Source organism: Trachemys scripta, chromosome 1 (assembly GCF_013100865.1).
Source record: "Trachemys scripta elegans isolate TJP31775 chromosome 1, CAS_Tse_1.0, whole genome shotgun sequence".
Classification (NCBI taxonomy): Eukaryota; Metazoa; Chordata; order Testudines; family Emydidae; genus Trachemys; species Trachemys scripta.
Window position 1 is genome coordinate 54,229,368 of NC_048298.1, and position 16,280 is coordinate 54,245,647.

Here is a 16,280-nt window from a genome sequence, read left to right on the forward strand (position 1 = left end):
GGGGGGGGGGGGGGGGGAGGGGAAAGCGGCACTGGAGAGCCCCAGGGGCGGTACCTTGGATACCGGTTTGGTGGGACATGCTGCGATGGAGCCGGGACACGACGCTGGGGCTCTGTCTCCGCCTCGGTCAGGAACCGGCGGGCTCGGGGGGCGGGGGTCAGGCTGGCCCGGGACACGCACGTGACGCGCCCTCTCCACTCAGCGGCCGGGAGCCGGCTCCTTCCGGGCGGGCCCTGCGATGGGAGCCGGCTCCGGGCGTGAGCCGGCCTGAGGCTGGGGGATCCCGATTCCCGCCGGGGCCGCCCCCGGGACACCCGCGCTGCGCTGAGGCGGGTTTGTCTCTTTCCAGCCGCTTCCCCGCCGCCTGCCCCACGCGGCCCGACAGCTCCCAAGTATCCCCGTCCGCTCCCCAGCGCTACCCTGCTCCCCCGGCCGGCCGGCCGGCTTCTCCGCCCGCCCTGTGCTGCGCGGGGCCCGTTCGCAGCCCCGGCCGTATTGGCGAACCGGGAAGTGGGCGGGCGCTAGAGACCGGGACTGGGGCCACGAGCAGCGGTGTCCGGCGCTCGGCAAAGCAGACAGCCGCGGGAGATGCGGGGCTGGGGGGAGCAGCGCCTTGCCCGGGCTTGGGAGCGCGCTGGGGGCGGGGGGCTAAGAATCCATGCACAGGTAGGAGTTTCTGTGCACACACCGCGCCAGGGTCATAGGTGCAACTATAAAGAGTCCATCAGATCTTTGGGAAGTTTGCTGGAGGCTGCTGTGATGATCTCAGTGCATCCGAAGCGAACAATTCCCTAGTGAAGTGCTTCAACCTCTGAACAATAACCCCGTCAAGGGCGCTTACATGGAAAAAAATTGACTGGCAAGCTATTTTTAAGGTGATATCACGCGCACACACAAACCAATTGGAGGACGTGCCATTAAATAAGCCACACTTATTTGTTAAAAACTTCATCTCTGAAATAGCTTGTGTGACGTTATTGACATAAACTGGGACCATATAGATCATTGTTGCAACCAAGGTCCCGTAGTGGCATGCAAATCTTGTATAAAGGGGGTCAAATGGGGTGTCTAAGTTATGGTTTACTGGTTATGATTATGCTGTCTATATGTGTGTATCAGTTTTGTAGTTGAAGTTATGAATATTGGCTCTATACTGTCTGTATGGCAAACTTATGCTATGCTTCTGGGTGACATCCCAGACAAACTGGGATTAGCTCTGCCTAGCCTGCTTGATGGCCCATTAAGGACCATCAGCTATACAATGGACCTATTGAGAGAAGGCAAATATGCCTTGAGACTCAGCAAAGTATGCAGGGACTGGCCCATGAGACTCCAGGCTCCATTTTGCTGTAATTTTCCACAGTAAGAACAAAGAGGTGTTCTTACACCTGGAAAAGACTATGTAAGGCTGATGCCTCATCTCCATTTTGTCTTCAGTCCTGCTTTTTACCTCTGGAGGAAATTTGCTACAAACTGAAGCTCTGAACAAAGGACTGAGGACCCATCTGAGCTGGGGATGTACTCCAGAGACTTGATTTGAACCTGCAGTTTATTCCATCACTGCTACAAGCCTGAACCAAGAACTTTGCCATTACTGTATGTAATTGATTCCATTTAACCAATTCTAACTCTCATCTCTATCTTTTTTCTGTTATCAATAAACCTTTAGATTTTAGATTCTAAAGGACTGGCAACAGCGTGATTTGTGGGTAAGATCTGATTTGTATATTGACCTGGGTCTGGGGCTTGGTCCTTTGGGATCAGGAGAACCTTTTTTCTTTTACTGGGGTATGGGTTTACATAACCATTTGTCCCCTTAACGAGTGGTACTGGTGGTGATACTGGGAAACTGGAGTGTCTAAGGAAATTGCTTGTGAGACTTGCGGTTAGCCAGTGGGGTGAGACTGAAGTCCTCTTAGTCTGGCTGGTTTGGTTTGCCTTAAAGGTGGAAAAACCCCAGCCTCAGGCTGTAACTGCCCTGTTTGAGCAATTTGTCCTGAGTTGGCACTCTCAGTTGGGTTCTGCCAGAACCGCATTGTCACAGCTTGTCTGATGAGCTTTAAATTATGTCTGCTGTTCTTCACTGGCAGTAGACCACAGATGAAATTTAAGGTGCAGTGTAGACCTTTAATTAGAGATTTAGAGGAGGGAATCAAGGTTTTAAAATGGAAAACACTTCACAACTTTCTAATAGAGTACTTAATACTCTGCAGTTCTTACTAACTGGAGTAATAGGTCTGTAGAAAATGCTTGGGTAGAGTGGTCTCAAACATGCTACAAAGTTAATTAGTTGCCAAAGTACTTGATGAAAACATTAGATAATCTCATGTTTGGGCTGTTTTTAGCAGCAATATCAGTTACAGGGCAAAGGTTTCTCTAGCCCAATAGTTTTCAAACTTTTTTTTCTGGAGACCCAGTTGAAGAAAATTGTTGACGCCTGTGACCCAAGGGAGCTGGAGATGAAAGGTTTGGGGTGTGGGAGGGGCTCACGGTTGGGGCAGGGGGGTTGGAGTGCAGGAGGGGGTCAGGGCTCTGGGTGGGTGCAGGCTCTGGGGTGGGGCCAGAGATGGGGGTTTGGGGGGCAGGAAGGGGTTCTGGGTTTGGGGGGCTCAGGGGCTTGGGGTTCGGGAAGGGGTTCCAGGTTTGGGGGGGCTCAGGGCTGGGGCACGGAGTTGGGGCGTGGACTTACCTCCAGAGGCTCCTGGTCAGTGGCACAGGAGGGGTGCTAAAGCAGGCTTTCCCGCCTGTCCTGGCACTGCGGACTACACTGCGCCCTGGAAGCAGCCAGCAACAAATCCAGCTCCTTGGCGGAGGCGTGTGACTCTCACCCGCAGGCACCCTCCCCCCCCAGCTCTCTTTTACCGGTTTGCAGCTGACTGATTTAACTCATATAAAACTACATTAAAATCTTAAATTTAATGTTGCATTAATTATACAGGTCCATATCTTGAGGTCCTTGCTTATTTAACCCTGGTCATGAAAGCTGCTGTGTGTGAGTGGACCCCCATCCTGCACTTGTGCAAAGGCCCTGACTTCTGCCTGTGTGGAACAACTTGCAGCCTTAGGATCTTAGGCCCTGATCCTGCAAAGATTTACGCGCTGGACGTTATGCAGTGGGACTACTTGCAGTGCATAATTAAGCACATGCATAAGTCTTTCCAGGATAGGGGTGTGAGTTTATGCTCAGTTCTTACTCAGGCATTGAGTGAGATTTTTCTGAGTAAGGACCACAGGTTTTGGCCACAGAAATTAAAAATTATGGTTCCAATAGAAGCCATGAGTTCTCTTTCCACATACTAGTTTGTGTTACTACACATAAGGTAGATTCAAAAGGGATTTAGGGCAGAGCTACACTTAAAAAGCTGCAGTGGCACAGTTGTACTGGTGCAGCCGTAGCACTTTAGTGAAGATGCTACTACACCAACGGGAAAGCTTTTCCCGTCAGCATAGTTAATCCACCTCTGAGATGCAGTAGCAATGTAGATGGGGAAAGCTCTCCCGTTGACATAGCTCTGTCTACCCCAGGGGTTAGGTCAGTATAACTATGTCACTCAGGGGTGTGTAAATTTGTAGTGTAGACCTGGCCTGAGGCATTGCAATGCCTAACCCCTAGGTGCCCTGCCACCCAGTGGAATTTACAACCTTGAGTTATGTGCCCAGGCTCCTTATATAATGTGTGAGGAAGGTTAGTTGCCTAACTATATGGTTCACAAAAAACAATAAATTGGGGGTAGGGGAAGGCATGTAAACTAGGTCAGTAGGAAATGCCAAGGATGTGGTGGGGCCTAAACTGTGTCTTTCAAAAGAACTTAGGCACCTCTTTCCAGCCTATTTTCACTTGGGATTCATATTTGTAAACCCTTCCCTGGAGTTGGATGTTTAAGACAGGTAGGTTAGTTTGGTTTTGTGCACACGCGCACACACACAAAATAGGAAGGAGGTGGTGTCCTAACCCTTGGGCTGTATGGTATTCTGGGGTGAGGCTCTCAAGCGCTCCTGTTGAAACTTTTGCTTTGTATTAAATATTCATTGGGCCAGTGAGAGAAAGAGAATGACTATAGCCTAGGGGCTAGGGCACTCATGTGGGAGGCCCAAGTTCCAGTCTCAGACCCCTGTGCCAGTAAATAAGTAGTTATTTACCCAGTGGAACTCCTTCAACTAAGGAGAGCCCTGTCCCAGAATAGCCCAGTAGTCAGGCTCCTACCTAGGAGGTAGGAGACCTAAGTTCAAGTCCAGGCTCCAACCTTGGCAGAGTTAGATATAAACCTGGTTAAGTACCCTGGTTCACAATTCAGGGCTACTGCACCTGTATTTCCCCTCAGTGAGGGCACCTACTCTCAGGCTTCCAGCTCCCTAGTAACAGCCTTTCTTGAGAGGAAACCTGTATCTCTTCCTTCTGACTGAGGTATGTCCAGGCTGAACAGTTCCCTGCCTCTGCTGTGTTATTTCCAGCAACAGACAGCCTGCCTAAACTGACCTGCTTGCTTTCTCTTCAGAGACTGATAACATGGCACTTGTCACAGTTTTAAGTTACTACACAAGCTTATTTTATGTTTAAGGTAAAAACACTTCAGAGAAAACATATTAAAAACAATAAATGAACCTACATCCTGCTAGTAAGTTTACCAAAGATTACCCCAACTGTCTCCAACATGGGCTCTGGCAGGTTAGTCCTTCAGACCTCCCAAAGGGGTCTATTTTGTTGACACAACTTCATAAAACAGCCTCAGCTCAGAAATGGAACCCAGTAATATGGGGCCTCAGTGGTCCAACTCCTTCCAACCTTTCCCCAAGGAAGGTTCTCCATAGACCAGAGGTCATGACCATTTGCTGGATCAGAATGAAGGCCCTGAGCCGGTTTAAAACCTGGCTATATTTCCAAAAATATTGGAAATGTTGGTTCCTGGGGAATCCAGTTTGAACTAGCATGTGCAAGCATCGCCTGGGGATGGCTTCAAAGGGCTGATAATTGGAGGAATTACATTACCATACCCAATATTACATACAACTCACAATAACACATAACCAATTGCATTTTTAATATAATGGACCTCAAAGGCATTAATCTCAATTCAATAATGTTTAATTCAAGTCAATAAAGTTTGTCCAGGATATTGTTTTATCTGTCACATCCTAACCACTGGGGTAAAGATTATAAAGAGAGGGAGACAGCAGGTTTTTAAACTACACCCCCCCACACACCCAAACCCATTTGGGGCTATAACTAACCAACCCTTACTTTCTGTTCCAAAAATTGTGAAGGTGAGGGTTACAGGAGCACTTTCTTTTTTAAAGTTGGCTTCCTGACAAGTGTCCCTCATTGCCTTGGTGATCAACCTAGGGGTTTACATCTGCTGGCCTCTTGTAGGAGGACTCATAGAACCAACCTAGAAACCTTGGAGGTATGTATATCTTAGTTTGCACTATTTTGTTGATTTTTTGGTAATTTGTTTATGATGAAAGGCATATCTGGCCTCTGACACTTTGTGAAAAGAGATCTTTGTTGTTTCCCTTGTTTGTTCTATTTGATATCCAAGTAATTTTAAGCCTTAGATTGGGAGAACTTTGTTTTAAGCATGACCAAGTGGAACTAGAGTCAGTCTTATAGTGTGGGAATTAATATTAGTCCTGTTATTTTCTCTCTAGAAATTTGTTATAGATGTGCTGCTTAAGTTTTTGTGTACACTCTGGATTGTGTAGTATCTAGTAACCATCCTGCAGCAGGCAGAAAGCCATTCAGTTTCTATATAGGTAGAAAATCAGTCTTCCCTCTGTTTAAATGGATGAGAAATAAATATACTGTAGCGTATTTAGGTGCTTGCAGAAATAGTACAGAACAGAGATGGGAGCTTTATATCTAAGTAAACTTCATGCTCATGGAAAAGTCTTGATTTTTAACAGCGCTGGTGACTGAAGCATTTTATTCTCTCAGCAGCTACAGCACAGAAAGTGACTAAGGCCTGGTCTACACTATGACTTTAATTCGGATTTAGCAGCGTTAAATCAAATTAACCCTGCACCCATCCACACAACGAAGCCATTTATTTCGAAATAAGGGCTCTTAAAATCTATTTCTGTACTCCACCCCGACGAGCCGAGTAGCGCCAAAATCGATATTGTCATTTCGAATTAGGGTTAGTGTGGCCGCAATTCGATGGTATTGGCCTCCGGGAGCTATCCCAAAGTGCACCATTCTGACCGCTCTGGACAGCAATCCGAACTCGGATGCACTGGCCAGGTAGACAGGAAAAGCCCCACGGACATTTGAATTTTATTTCCTGTTTGCCCAGCGTGGAGATAGCTCATCAGCGCAGGTAACTATGCAGGCCGATAATCGAAAAAGAGCACCAGCATGGACCGTACGGGAGGTACTGGATCTGATTGCTATATGGGGAGAGGATTCAGTGCTAGCAGAACTTCATTCGAAAAGACAAAATGCCAAAACTTTTGAAAAAATCTCCAAGGGCATGATGGAGAGAGGCCACAATAGGGACTCAGATCAGTGCCATGTGAAAGTCAAGAAGCTCAGACAAGCCTATCAGAAAACAAAGGAGGCAAACGGTCACTCCGGGTCAGAGCCACGGACATGCCGTTTCTATGCCGAGCTGCATGCAGTTCTAGGGGGGGCCGCCACCACTACCCCACCTCTGACCGTGGATTCCGAGGCGGGGGTAATCTCATCAGCTACACCTGAGGATTCTGCGGACGGGGAAGAGGAGGAGGACGAGCTTGCAGAGAGCACACAGCACTCCGTTCTCCCCAACAGCCAGGATCTTTTTCTCAGCCTGACTGAAGTACCCTCCCAATCCTCCCAAGCCAGTATCCAAGACCATGACCCCATGGAAGGGACCTCAGGTGAGTTTACCTTTTAAAATATAAAACTTGTTTTAAAAGCAAGCGTTTTTTAATGATTACTTTGCCCTGAGGATTTGGGATGCATTCGCTGCCAGTACAGCTACTGGAAAAGTCTGTTAACGTGTCTGGGGATGGAGCAGAAATCCTCCAGGGACATCTCCATGAAGCTCTCCTGGAGGTACTCCAAAAGCCTTGCCACAAGGTTTCTGGGCAGTGCAGCCTTATTCCGTCCTCCATGGTAGGACACTTGACCATGCCATGCTTGTAGCAAGTAATCTGGTATCATTGCATGACAAAGCCTGGCAGCGTATGGTCCCGGTGTTTGCTGGCATTTAAGCAACATCCGTTCTTTATCTCTCTGTGTGATCCTCAGGAGAGTGATATCGCTTATGGTAACCTGGTTGAAATACGGGAATTTAATTAAGGGGACGGAGGTGGCCATTCCTACTGGGCTGTTTGCCTGTGGCTGAAAAGAAATCCTTCCCTGCAGTTAACCAAGCATGGGGGGTGGGGTGGGGGGCGGAATTGGCCCTGAGCTTTTCGCGTTTGGCTAGCAGGGATCTTCCCTGATACCAGCCACGCGGTGGGGGGAGGGGTACAGTGATCATCCCAGATAATTCATGGCGGGAGGGGGAACGGGGGGTTAGTTTGGTTTCTGCAGGGATCTTCCCTGATACCAGCCACGCAGTGGGGGGAGGGATAAAGCAATCATTCCAGAGAATTGGAGGGGGGTGGGGGTTAGTTTGTTTTCTGCTGCTGAAGGATAACAGGAAAACCGCAGCAGTCAACGGGCTTTGCTTGGTATGTGGGAAAGGAGAGCGCAGAAGCCAAAAGATAATGGCTTACCATGGCCGCATGCAAGCCAAATTCTGTTGCCCGGACCTGCGTCTGTGATCTCTAACACCAAAGCCACAGGCACTCAATACCTTGTACTGAAATCACATGTGCTATGTAATGTGAATAGTGTTGTTCACCATGAAAGAGTATAAGCATTGTTCTGTAAAATGAATCATTTTAAAAACTTCTCTCCTTTTTTTCATCCCTCCCTCCAGCAGCTGCAATTTTTTCAAGCCTCCCTCCTCCGTCCCAAAGGCTATCTCAGATAAGGCGGCGGAGAAAGAGGGCGTGAGACGAGATGTTCTCGGAAATAATGGAATGCACCCGCAATGAAAGAGCTCATTTGAATGAGTGGAAGGACACGGTATCTAAATACAGGAAAGATGCCAGTGAACGTGAGGTCATGAGGGATGCTCGAGATGAGAGGTGGCAGGCTGCAACGCTGGGGCTGCTGCGTGATCAAACAGACATGCTCCGGCGTCTGGTGGAGCTTCAGGAACGGCAGCAGGATAACAGACTGCCGCTGCAGCCGCTGTATAACCTCCCTCCCCCCTCACCGTGTTCCATATCCTCCTCACCCAGACGTGTAAGAACGCGGGGGAGGAGAGGAGGGAGGCTCCGTGCACCCTTCCACTCCACCCCAGTGGACAGCCCAACCAAAAGGCTGTCATTATATTTAATTTTTTCAGTGGCCTTTTACTTCCCTCCTATCCTCCTCCCAAACCTCACCCAGGTTACCTTGTCGGTTCTCTCCCTATGTTTATAATCAATTAATAAAGAATACATGATTTTTAAATGATAGTGACTTTATTTCCTTTAAAAGCAAGCTGTGATTTAAGGGGGAAGGGTGGTTTGCTTACAGGGAATGAGTCAATCAAGGGGGCGGGTTTTCAACAAAGAGAACTTTCACACCATAGCCTGGCCAGTCATGAAACTGGTTTTCAAAGCTTCTCTGATGTGCAGCGCTTCCTGGCGTGATCTTCTAATTGCCCTGGTGTCTGGCTGCGCATAATCAGCAGCCAGGCGATTTGCCTCAGCCTCCCATCCCGCCATAAAGGTCTCCCCCTTACTCTCACAGAGATTGTGGAGCACACAGCAAGCAGCAATAACAATGGGGATATTGGTTTGGCTGAGGTCTGACCGAGTCAGTAACGAGCACCAGCGACCTTTTAAATGGCCAAATGCACATTCTACCACCATTCTGCACTTGCTCAGCCTGTAGTTGAACAGCTCCTGACTCCTGTCCAGGCTGCCTGTGTATGGCTTCATGAGCCATGGCATTAAGGGGTAGGCTGGGTCCCCAAGGATAACTATAGGCATTTCAACATCCCCAACGGTTATTTTCTGGTCCGGGAAGTAAGTCCCTTGCTGCAGCCGTTTAAACAGATTAGTGTTCCTGAAGATGTGAGCGTCATGAACCCTTCCCGGCCAACCCACATTGATGTTGATGAAACGTCCCTTGTGATCCACAAGTGCTTGCAGCACCATTGAAAAGTACCCCTTGCGGTTTATGTACTGGGTACCCTGGTGCTCCGGTGCCAAGATAGGGATATGGGTTCCATCTATCGCCCCACCACAGTTAGGGAATCCCATTGCAGCAACGCCATCCACTATGACCTGCACATTTCCCAGAGTCGCTACCTTTCGTAGCAGCACCTCAGTGATTACTTTGGCTACTTGCATCACAGCAGCCCCCACAGTAGATTTGCCCACTCCAAATTGATTCCCGACTGACCGGTAGCTGTCTGGTGTTGCAAGCTTCCACAGGGCTATCGCCACTCGCTTCTTAACTGTGAGGGCTGCTCTCATCTTGTTATTCTGGTGCTTCAGGGCAGGGGAAAGCAAGTCACAAAGTTCCAAGAAAGTGCCCTTACGCATGCAAAAGTTTCGCAGCCACTGGTAATCATCCCACACCTGCAACACTATGCAGTCCCACCAGTCTGTGCTTGTTTCCTGGGCCCAGAATGAGCGTTCCACGGCTATAACCTGCCACATTAACAGCATGATCTCCAAAGCACCAGGGCCCGCGGTTTGATAGAATTCCATGTTCATGTCCTCATCACTTTCGCCACCGTGCTGCCGTAGCCTACTCCTCGCCACCTGGTTTTGCAGGTTCTGGTTCAGCATAAACTGCATGATAACGCGCGAGGTGTTTACAATGTTAATGACTGCTGTCTTGAGCTGAGCGGGCTCCATTCTTGCCATGGTATGGCGTCTGCACTGTTCACCCAGGAAAAAGGCGTGAAACAGTTGTCTGCCGTTGCTTCCCTGGAGAGGGGGGAGGATGTACCCAGAACCACCCGCGACAATGTTTTTGGCCCCATCAGGCATTGGGATCTCAACCCAGAATTCCAATGGGCGGAGGAGACTGCGGGAACTATGGGATAGCTATGGGATAGCTACCCACAGTGCAACGCTCCAGAAATCAATGCTAGCTCCGGTACATGGATGCACACCGCCGAATTAATGTGCTTAGTGTGGCCACATACATTCGACTTTACAATCTGTTTCCAAAATTCAAATTATATAAATTCGGATTAATCCTGTAGTGTAGACATACCCTGAGTAGTGACAATGTACCTCAGGCACCCTGCTGTTAGTTAGCAGCATCCTCATGTCACTTTTATTTACCAGTTAGCCCTTTTTTTTTCTCTGTTCACACCTTCTTTAACTCATATTGTATTCATCTCCATCTTCTGTTTGGTGCACACCAAAAAATCTGTGCCACACACTGAGAGATCAATGTCAATCTCATGTCTCCACATAGAAATGAACTTAGGCTGTGATTCTGCTGTCTTTAAAAATATAAAACAAAACAAAATATCTACCTGAATTCCTCATATTTTTTTCCCACATAACTCCTGTGTTTAGAAAGTCTGAATAAATTCCAAACTGTCCCATGGAAGTATGTTGGGGGTTAATGACAAACAAAACCAACAACAAAAATGTGATTGGCTAATACTTTTAAATACAAATATTTCAAACTTCTCTTCCCACTCTTCACCTACCTAATCTCTCTTCACTGAAACAACAGTTGTTGTTTTTTTAATGGCACTTTGTCTAACAGCCATTTTTTTCCTGTTATAATCATATGAACCAAACCCAGTAGTTAAGATTTTCAAAACAATGCTGGGGACTTAAACTGAAGATGTGTGGCTAATGTATGGCTAAGTCCCCTATACTGCTTTGAAAATATCAGCTGCTATTTTAAAATGTTTATTTGAGAACTGTATAATAATTTTGAAAGCTGGTCAGTAGGAAAAATGAAGGTTTGGAGATATCACAATCTATTCAATAATGCTACAGAAAAAAAGGAAACTGACAGCAAAATGTCTTTAAATATTTACATCACAAATATTAGTATTCTTCATTACTACAGTGTTTGATGTCTGATAAAAGAATCATATGGGGGACCAGATGTCCCAATTTTATAGGGACAGTCCTGATATTTTGGTCTTTTTCTTATATAGGCTCCTATTACCCCGCACCCCCTGTCCCGATTTTTCACCTTGCTGTCTGGTCACCCGATAATCACATGTTCCAGAGAAATAAGCCATATAGAGGAGGGACTTCTTGTTTCTTGAAGCTGTGTAAGCTTCTGACCTTTTTTTTGTCATCTTCAGAATGAATCTCTAACTAGAACAATATTTAATGTCCTTTTTGAAGATTAAAGTGCTGTATACATGCTAAATTATTATTATGAGTGTTAGGATAAGAGGAAACAGGTTTAATCACTAGGATAAACTATACTATTAAATTATTAATTTGCCTTTTTATAGCATTATTCTCTTCTCCGCGCTTTAGTTCACTTCCCTCTGTGACAGAATGCATCCCTATGTTCACACCCTACACTCCATTGTAATAATTTTTGTACAAAATATATCTTGTGAGGTATCATTTGAAAACAAATAACTCACTGTCAATAATATGATGACATGTATGTAGCAACATTATATGTAAAGTTATGAATTCCCCCAATTGATGCTGGTAGCACATATTCAAACCCACATAGCCCTGATTAGGCGGGACTGGTCAAGCATATCCTAAACAGAGGAATGTGTGTTTACCTCAATTTACACAAATTGTAAACAGGGTCCTCTCAGAGTGAAGACAGGAGGCAAGGAAAATCTGCATTTCAGCAAACAGAGGCGAGAAAAAACAGCATGAAACCTCTTTCACCACTAGACACCATGTCACCTTCTTCACTGTTTGAATGAACTTTAACTAGGGGTAACCCTCGGGAAAATGCCTTTCAAAGTTTAACTGAACTATAAAAATGAGGTGGAAAAACACCAAGTTCTCTCTCCCTATCCATTTCTCTCTTATCACCTAAGAAGACAAAAGAAGAAGCCATTGGACTTTGGGAGCAGATTCTGACCTGAGAATTTGATCAGCAATGTTACTGGAAACCTGTGGTAAGAACTTCACCTTAAACCAAGTCTAGTTTAGTAAGTTTAGAAAGCACTTTATTTTTCTTATAATCATTTCACTTTAATGCCTAATTACTTGTACTCCTTAAAACCTCTTTGTAGTTAAATAAACTTGTTTTATCCTTTAATTAAAACTAATCCAGTGTTGTGAATTTTTGAGTAACTTCATGTAAATTAGCAGACAGTTGTATATTGATCCCCTTAGAGGGGCAATGGACCTAATAAATCTGGACTGTCCAGGAGAGGGCTGGAAAATGCAAAACACACATTTTGGGGGGGAAATCGACTGGGCGTGTGTTGAGGTCACCTTGCAAGTAGTAACCAAGGCTGTTTGAAACCAGAGTGTGGTTGGTGTTTTCTAACAGGCTGCTGGGGTCAGAGTTACTGGACCAGGGCTGTGGCTATAAACCAGGGGTAGACAACCTATGGCACGCATGCCAAAGGCGGCACACAAGCTGATTTTCAGTTGCACACTCACTGCCCAGGTCCTGGCCACCAGTCCGGGGGGAACTTCAACTACTGAAAAGTTTGAGTTGCAAAAAAAAAAAAGGAAAAGTGGAGGAACCCCCCCCCTGGCAATTATTCATTCTTTTTTTGGCAATTGAATACAAAAGGACAAAGGAAATAAAAGGGAAGGCATGAGAAGAGACTTACAAAATTTCTGGTTTTGACAAAAAAAACCAAGAAAATTTAGTAAGCCCTTTTCACAAAAGTTTCCTGTTTTGGAAAAAAAGGTAATTTTTCATTGAATTTTTGGTCAAAACTTTTTTCCAACCAGCTCTAATAACAATAACTATACTATTAGCCATGGTGTGATGTTAAAAATCCTTAATGAATAAAGTATATGCAGATATTGAACTGAAGTGTATTTATTGTGTTATGAACAAAGCACCTAGTATAATCAGCGTTAATTGTTCATGTTTTGTGTAAATTGTCTACTGCATATAAATGGAATAAACATAATTGATGGTGGCATCACACAGTTTGACTCTGCAGTAACATCATCTGTTGGAGAAAACAATTTCAAAATTGTGTGTAATATTGTTAAAACCTAATAAGTGAGTTATGAACCACCACAACACCTATGCTCCTCTGAGACAACATAGCCAAGGATGAAACATGAAAGCTGGGAACAAGGCATTCTCAGTTGAAGGGATCTGACTTCTGGAACAAATGTCAGAGGAAAATGGGCGCATTTGGAGTCTGTCTTTAAGAAACGTTGCAAAACCTTGCCATTTGAAATGGCCTTTCCACAGTATGAATGACATTTGGAACACTGATACCGCCTTTCTCCCCCTAAGCAGCTGGTCTGGTGCCAAAATTGGAATATGTGTGCCATCTATCACCCTTCCACAGTTAGGGAAACCCATTCTGCAAATCCATTCACTATTTCACGCACATTTCCCAGAGTCACGGTCCTTCATAGCAGGATGTGATTTATTGCCCTGCACACTTGCATTAACGCAGCCCCAACAGTTGACTTCCCAACTCCAAATTGATTCGCCACCGACTAGTAGCACACAGCAGTAGCACCACACACTTCTCTACTGATAGGGCAGCTCTCATTCTGGTGTCCTTGCACCGCAGTGCAGGGACGAGCTCCTCACACAGTTCCTCTATCCTATGCAGCTGTTCTGTGAATGCCAAAAGCAATCTAAAGTTGCTCCTATCCATATCACACAGCATGTCAGGTGCCTGGGAATCTTCTTCAGTTAGGAACTTCACGATTAACTGCACTGCCATCTGCCATGTCTTCATGACAGTTAATAGAGCATAGGAGAGCAATGTGGGATCCATCCCTTCTCACAAAGATGCTGGGGTGCACAGCAAAGAAGGGCCATTGAAAAATGCTGCGAAAGAAAGCTGGAAGCCTATGGAGTGCTGGGACAGAAAACAATGCATCATGGGATATTGAGCCCGGTTCCAAGATGTGCCGTGATCCGCTCCGCCTTCCCACAACACCTAGTGACAGAAGGTGTCGAGCTGGACTGTGGGATAGGTACCCACAGTGTATTGCTCACACGGTCGATGATAGTTTCCCAAGTGTGGACATGCTCTGCCAACAGAGGGAGCGACTGTGAACATGACATTCCGATTTTCATTATGCCAACATCACCTTTGTCAACAAAGCTTGGTAGTGTAGACAAGGCCCATGAAAGGTGTCATCTCCTCTCCAGTAAAAGAAGGCCCATTGACATCAGACAAGCCCATTGTGGACCTCAGTAGACAAAAGACTTTATTGATTGCTTCCCCCACACCCATGAAGAGGAGACATGCACAAACGTTCATCCCATCAACTTGAGTCTGGGGGAAGGGAATATAAATCCCTGTCAAGAATTGTTATCCCTATGTTGCTTGGATGTCAGGGAGAGGGCAAGACTTCTAAGCATAAGCAAGGGTTCCCCAGCTGTTTAGTGTGGGTTAGACCTAAAGGACATGCACAGCTTGCAGATTACAGCAGCTTTTATTACTTTTTGAAACCTAAAACTATAACTCATTTTTGTGTGTGTTTCCCTGCTTTAACTTGTAAATAACTCTCTTTTCTTTTTCCTCGTTAATAAACCTTTAGTTAGTTTATTATAGGATTGGCTACAAGTGTTGTCTTTGGTGTGAGATCTGAGGTACAATTGATCTGGGATAAGTGACTGGTTCTTTGGGACTGGGAGTAACCTTCATATTGCTGTGATTTCTTTTTTGTGTATGGGTGGCAAGATAGTGATAATACCCAAGGGGACTGTCTGTGACTCCATGTTAAGGATGTTATAGTGCTTGAGGATTTCACACTTGATATTTGGTTGCCGAAATCTAAGTATAGAACATGCAACCAGTTTGGGGTTTGTGCTCTGCTTCTTACCAGTCTGCCCTGAGGTTGGCACACTCAGTCGTGAGCCACTCCAGATGGCCTACAATCTTTGTCCCTAAAGTCATACATTTGGTCATATTGAGACACACATTATTTGCTTGTGTCCAGTTTACCAAGCAATCCAGATTGCTCTGTGGTGGTGACCTGTCTCTTAATTATTTACCACTCCCCCCATCTTTATGTCACCTGCACACTTCATCAGCAATGATTTTATGTTATCTTCCAGGTCATTGATAAAAATATTAAACAGCATAGGGCCAAGTACCAGGACCCCCACAGGACCCCAACAGAAAGAAACATGTTCGCTTAATGGTGATTTCCTATGTATGAGACCTATCAGTTAGCCAGTTTTAAATCCATTTAACATGTGCCATGTTGATTTTATATCATTCTAGTTTCTTAATCAAAATGCCATGCAGAACTAAATCAAATGCCGTAGGGAAGTCCAAGTATCTATTACCTGTATTAACCAAACTTGTAATGTAATAACAAGTTAGTTTGATAAGATCTACATTCCGCAAACCCATGTTGATTGGCATTAATTATGTTACCCTCCTTTGATTCTTTATTAAATGAGTCCTGTATCAGCTGCTCCCTTATTTTGCCTGGGAGAGATGTCAGGCCTATGATTACCTGGATCATCCTGTATACCTTTTTAAATATTGGCACAACATTAGCTTTCTTCCAAATTCTCTGGAATGTCCCAGTGTTCCAAGACTTCTTGAAAATAAGCATTAACAGCTCAGCAAGCTCCTCTTTTAAAACTCTTGGATGCATATTATCCAAACCTGTTGACTTAAAGATGTCTAACTTTAGTAGCTGCTGTATAACATCTCCTGAGTTATTGTTGGAATAGAAACTATATAATCAAAATCATATAATATGACTACATCATCTGGCTTTTTCCCAGATACAGAACAGAAATATTTATTGAACACTTCTGTGTTTTGGAAATTACATAAACATTTCTACCATGTGTGACCCTAACAACATTGCAATGAAAGAGGCTCACTGATATCTGGTAGTGTATTTCAGGTGGCCTGACCATTTCAGTATACTCCAACTCACTAATGTCATAACCTGTATCTGAAAGGTGACATGTAAGATATCCATAGAAAGCTAATATAATACTGATCATGAATATTAATGTGTGGTGTATGTATGGAGGACAAATTCAAAATTACAACATATTGGAAATTGTTAGCAAAGTATGTCTGCCAGGCAGGGCTAAAGTTACTCCATGCTAGACGAAGGAATGGGGTTCAGCCACCTGGAAGGTATTTCCATGGTACATT

The 16,280-nt window shown here is 45.2% G+C and overlaps 1 protein-coding gene and 1 long non-coding RNA gene across 2 annotated transcripts in view; one reads left to right on the top strand and one right to left on the bottom strand.

The window, feature by feature from the left end:
* Positions 1-413, bottom strand: part of TWF1 (twinfilin actin binding protein 1) — a 34,431-nt gene extending 34,018 nt beyond the window's left edge. The window contains exon 1 of the mRNA XM_034769885.1: positions 55-413. Coding sequence (XP_034625776.1) covers positions 55-79 — 25 coding nt within the window. The 5' untranslated portion in view covers positions 80-413. The remainder of the gene's footprint in view (positions 1-54) is intronic.
* Positions 414-2,294: 1,881 nt separating this feature from the next.
* Positions 2,295-6,071, top strand: LOC117877112. The gene is made up of 3 exons (XR_004645612.1): positions 2,295-2,466; positions 5,296-5,402; positions 5,933-6,071. It is a non-coding gene; the product is annotated as an uncharacterized LOC117877112 (long non-coding RNA).
* The last annotated feature ends 10,209 nt before the right edge of the window (positions 6,072-16,280 follow it).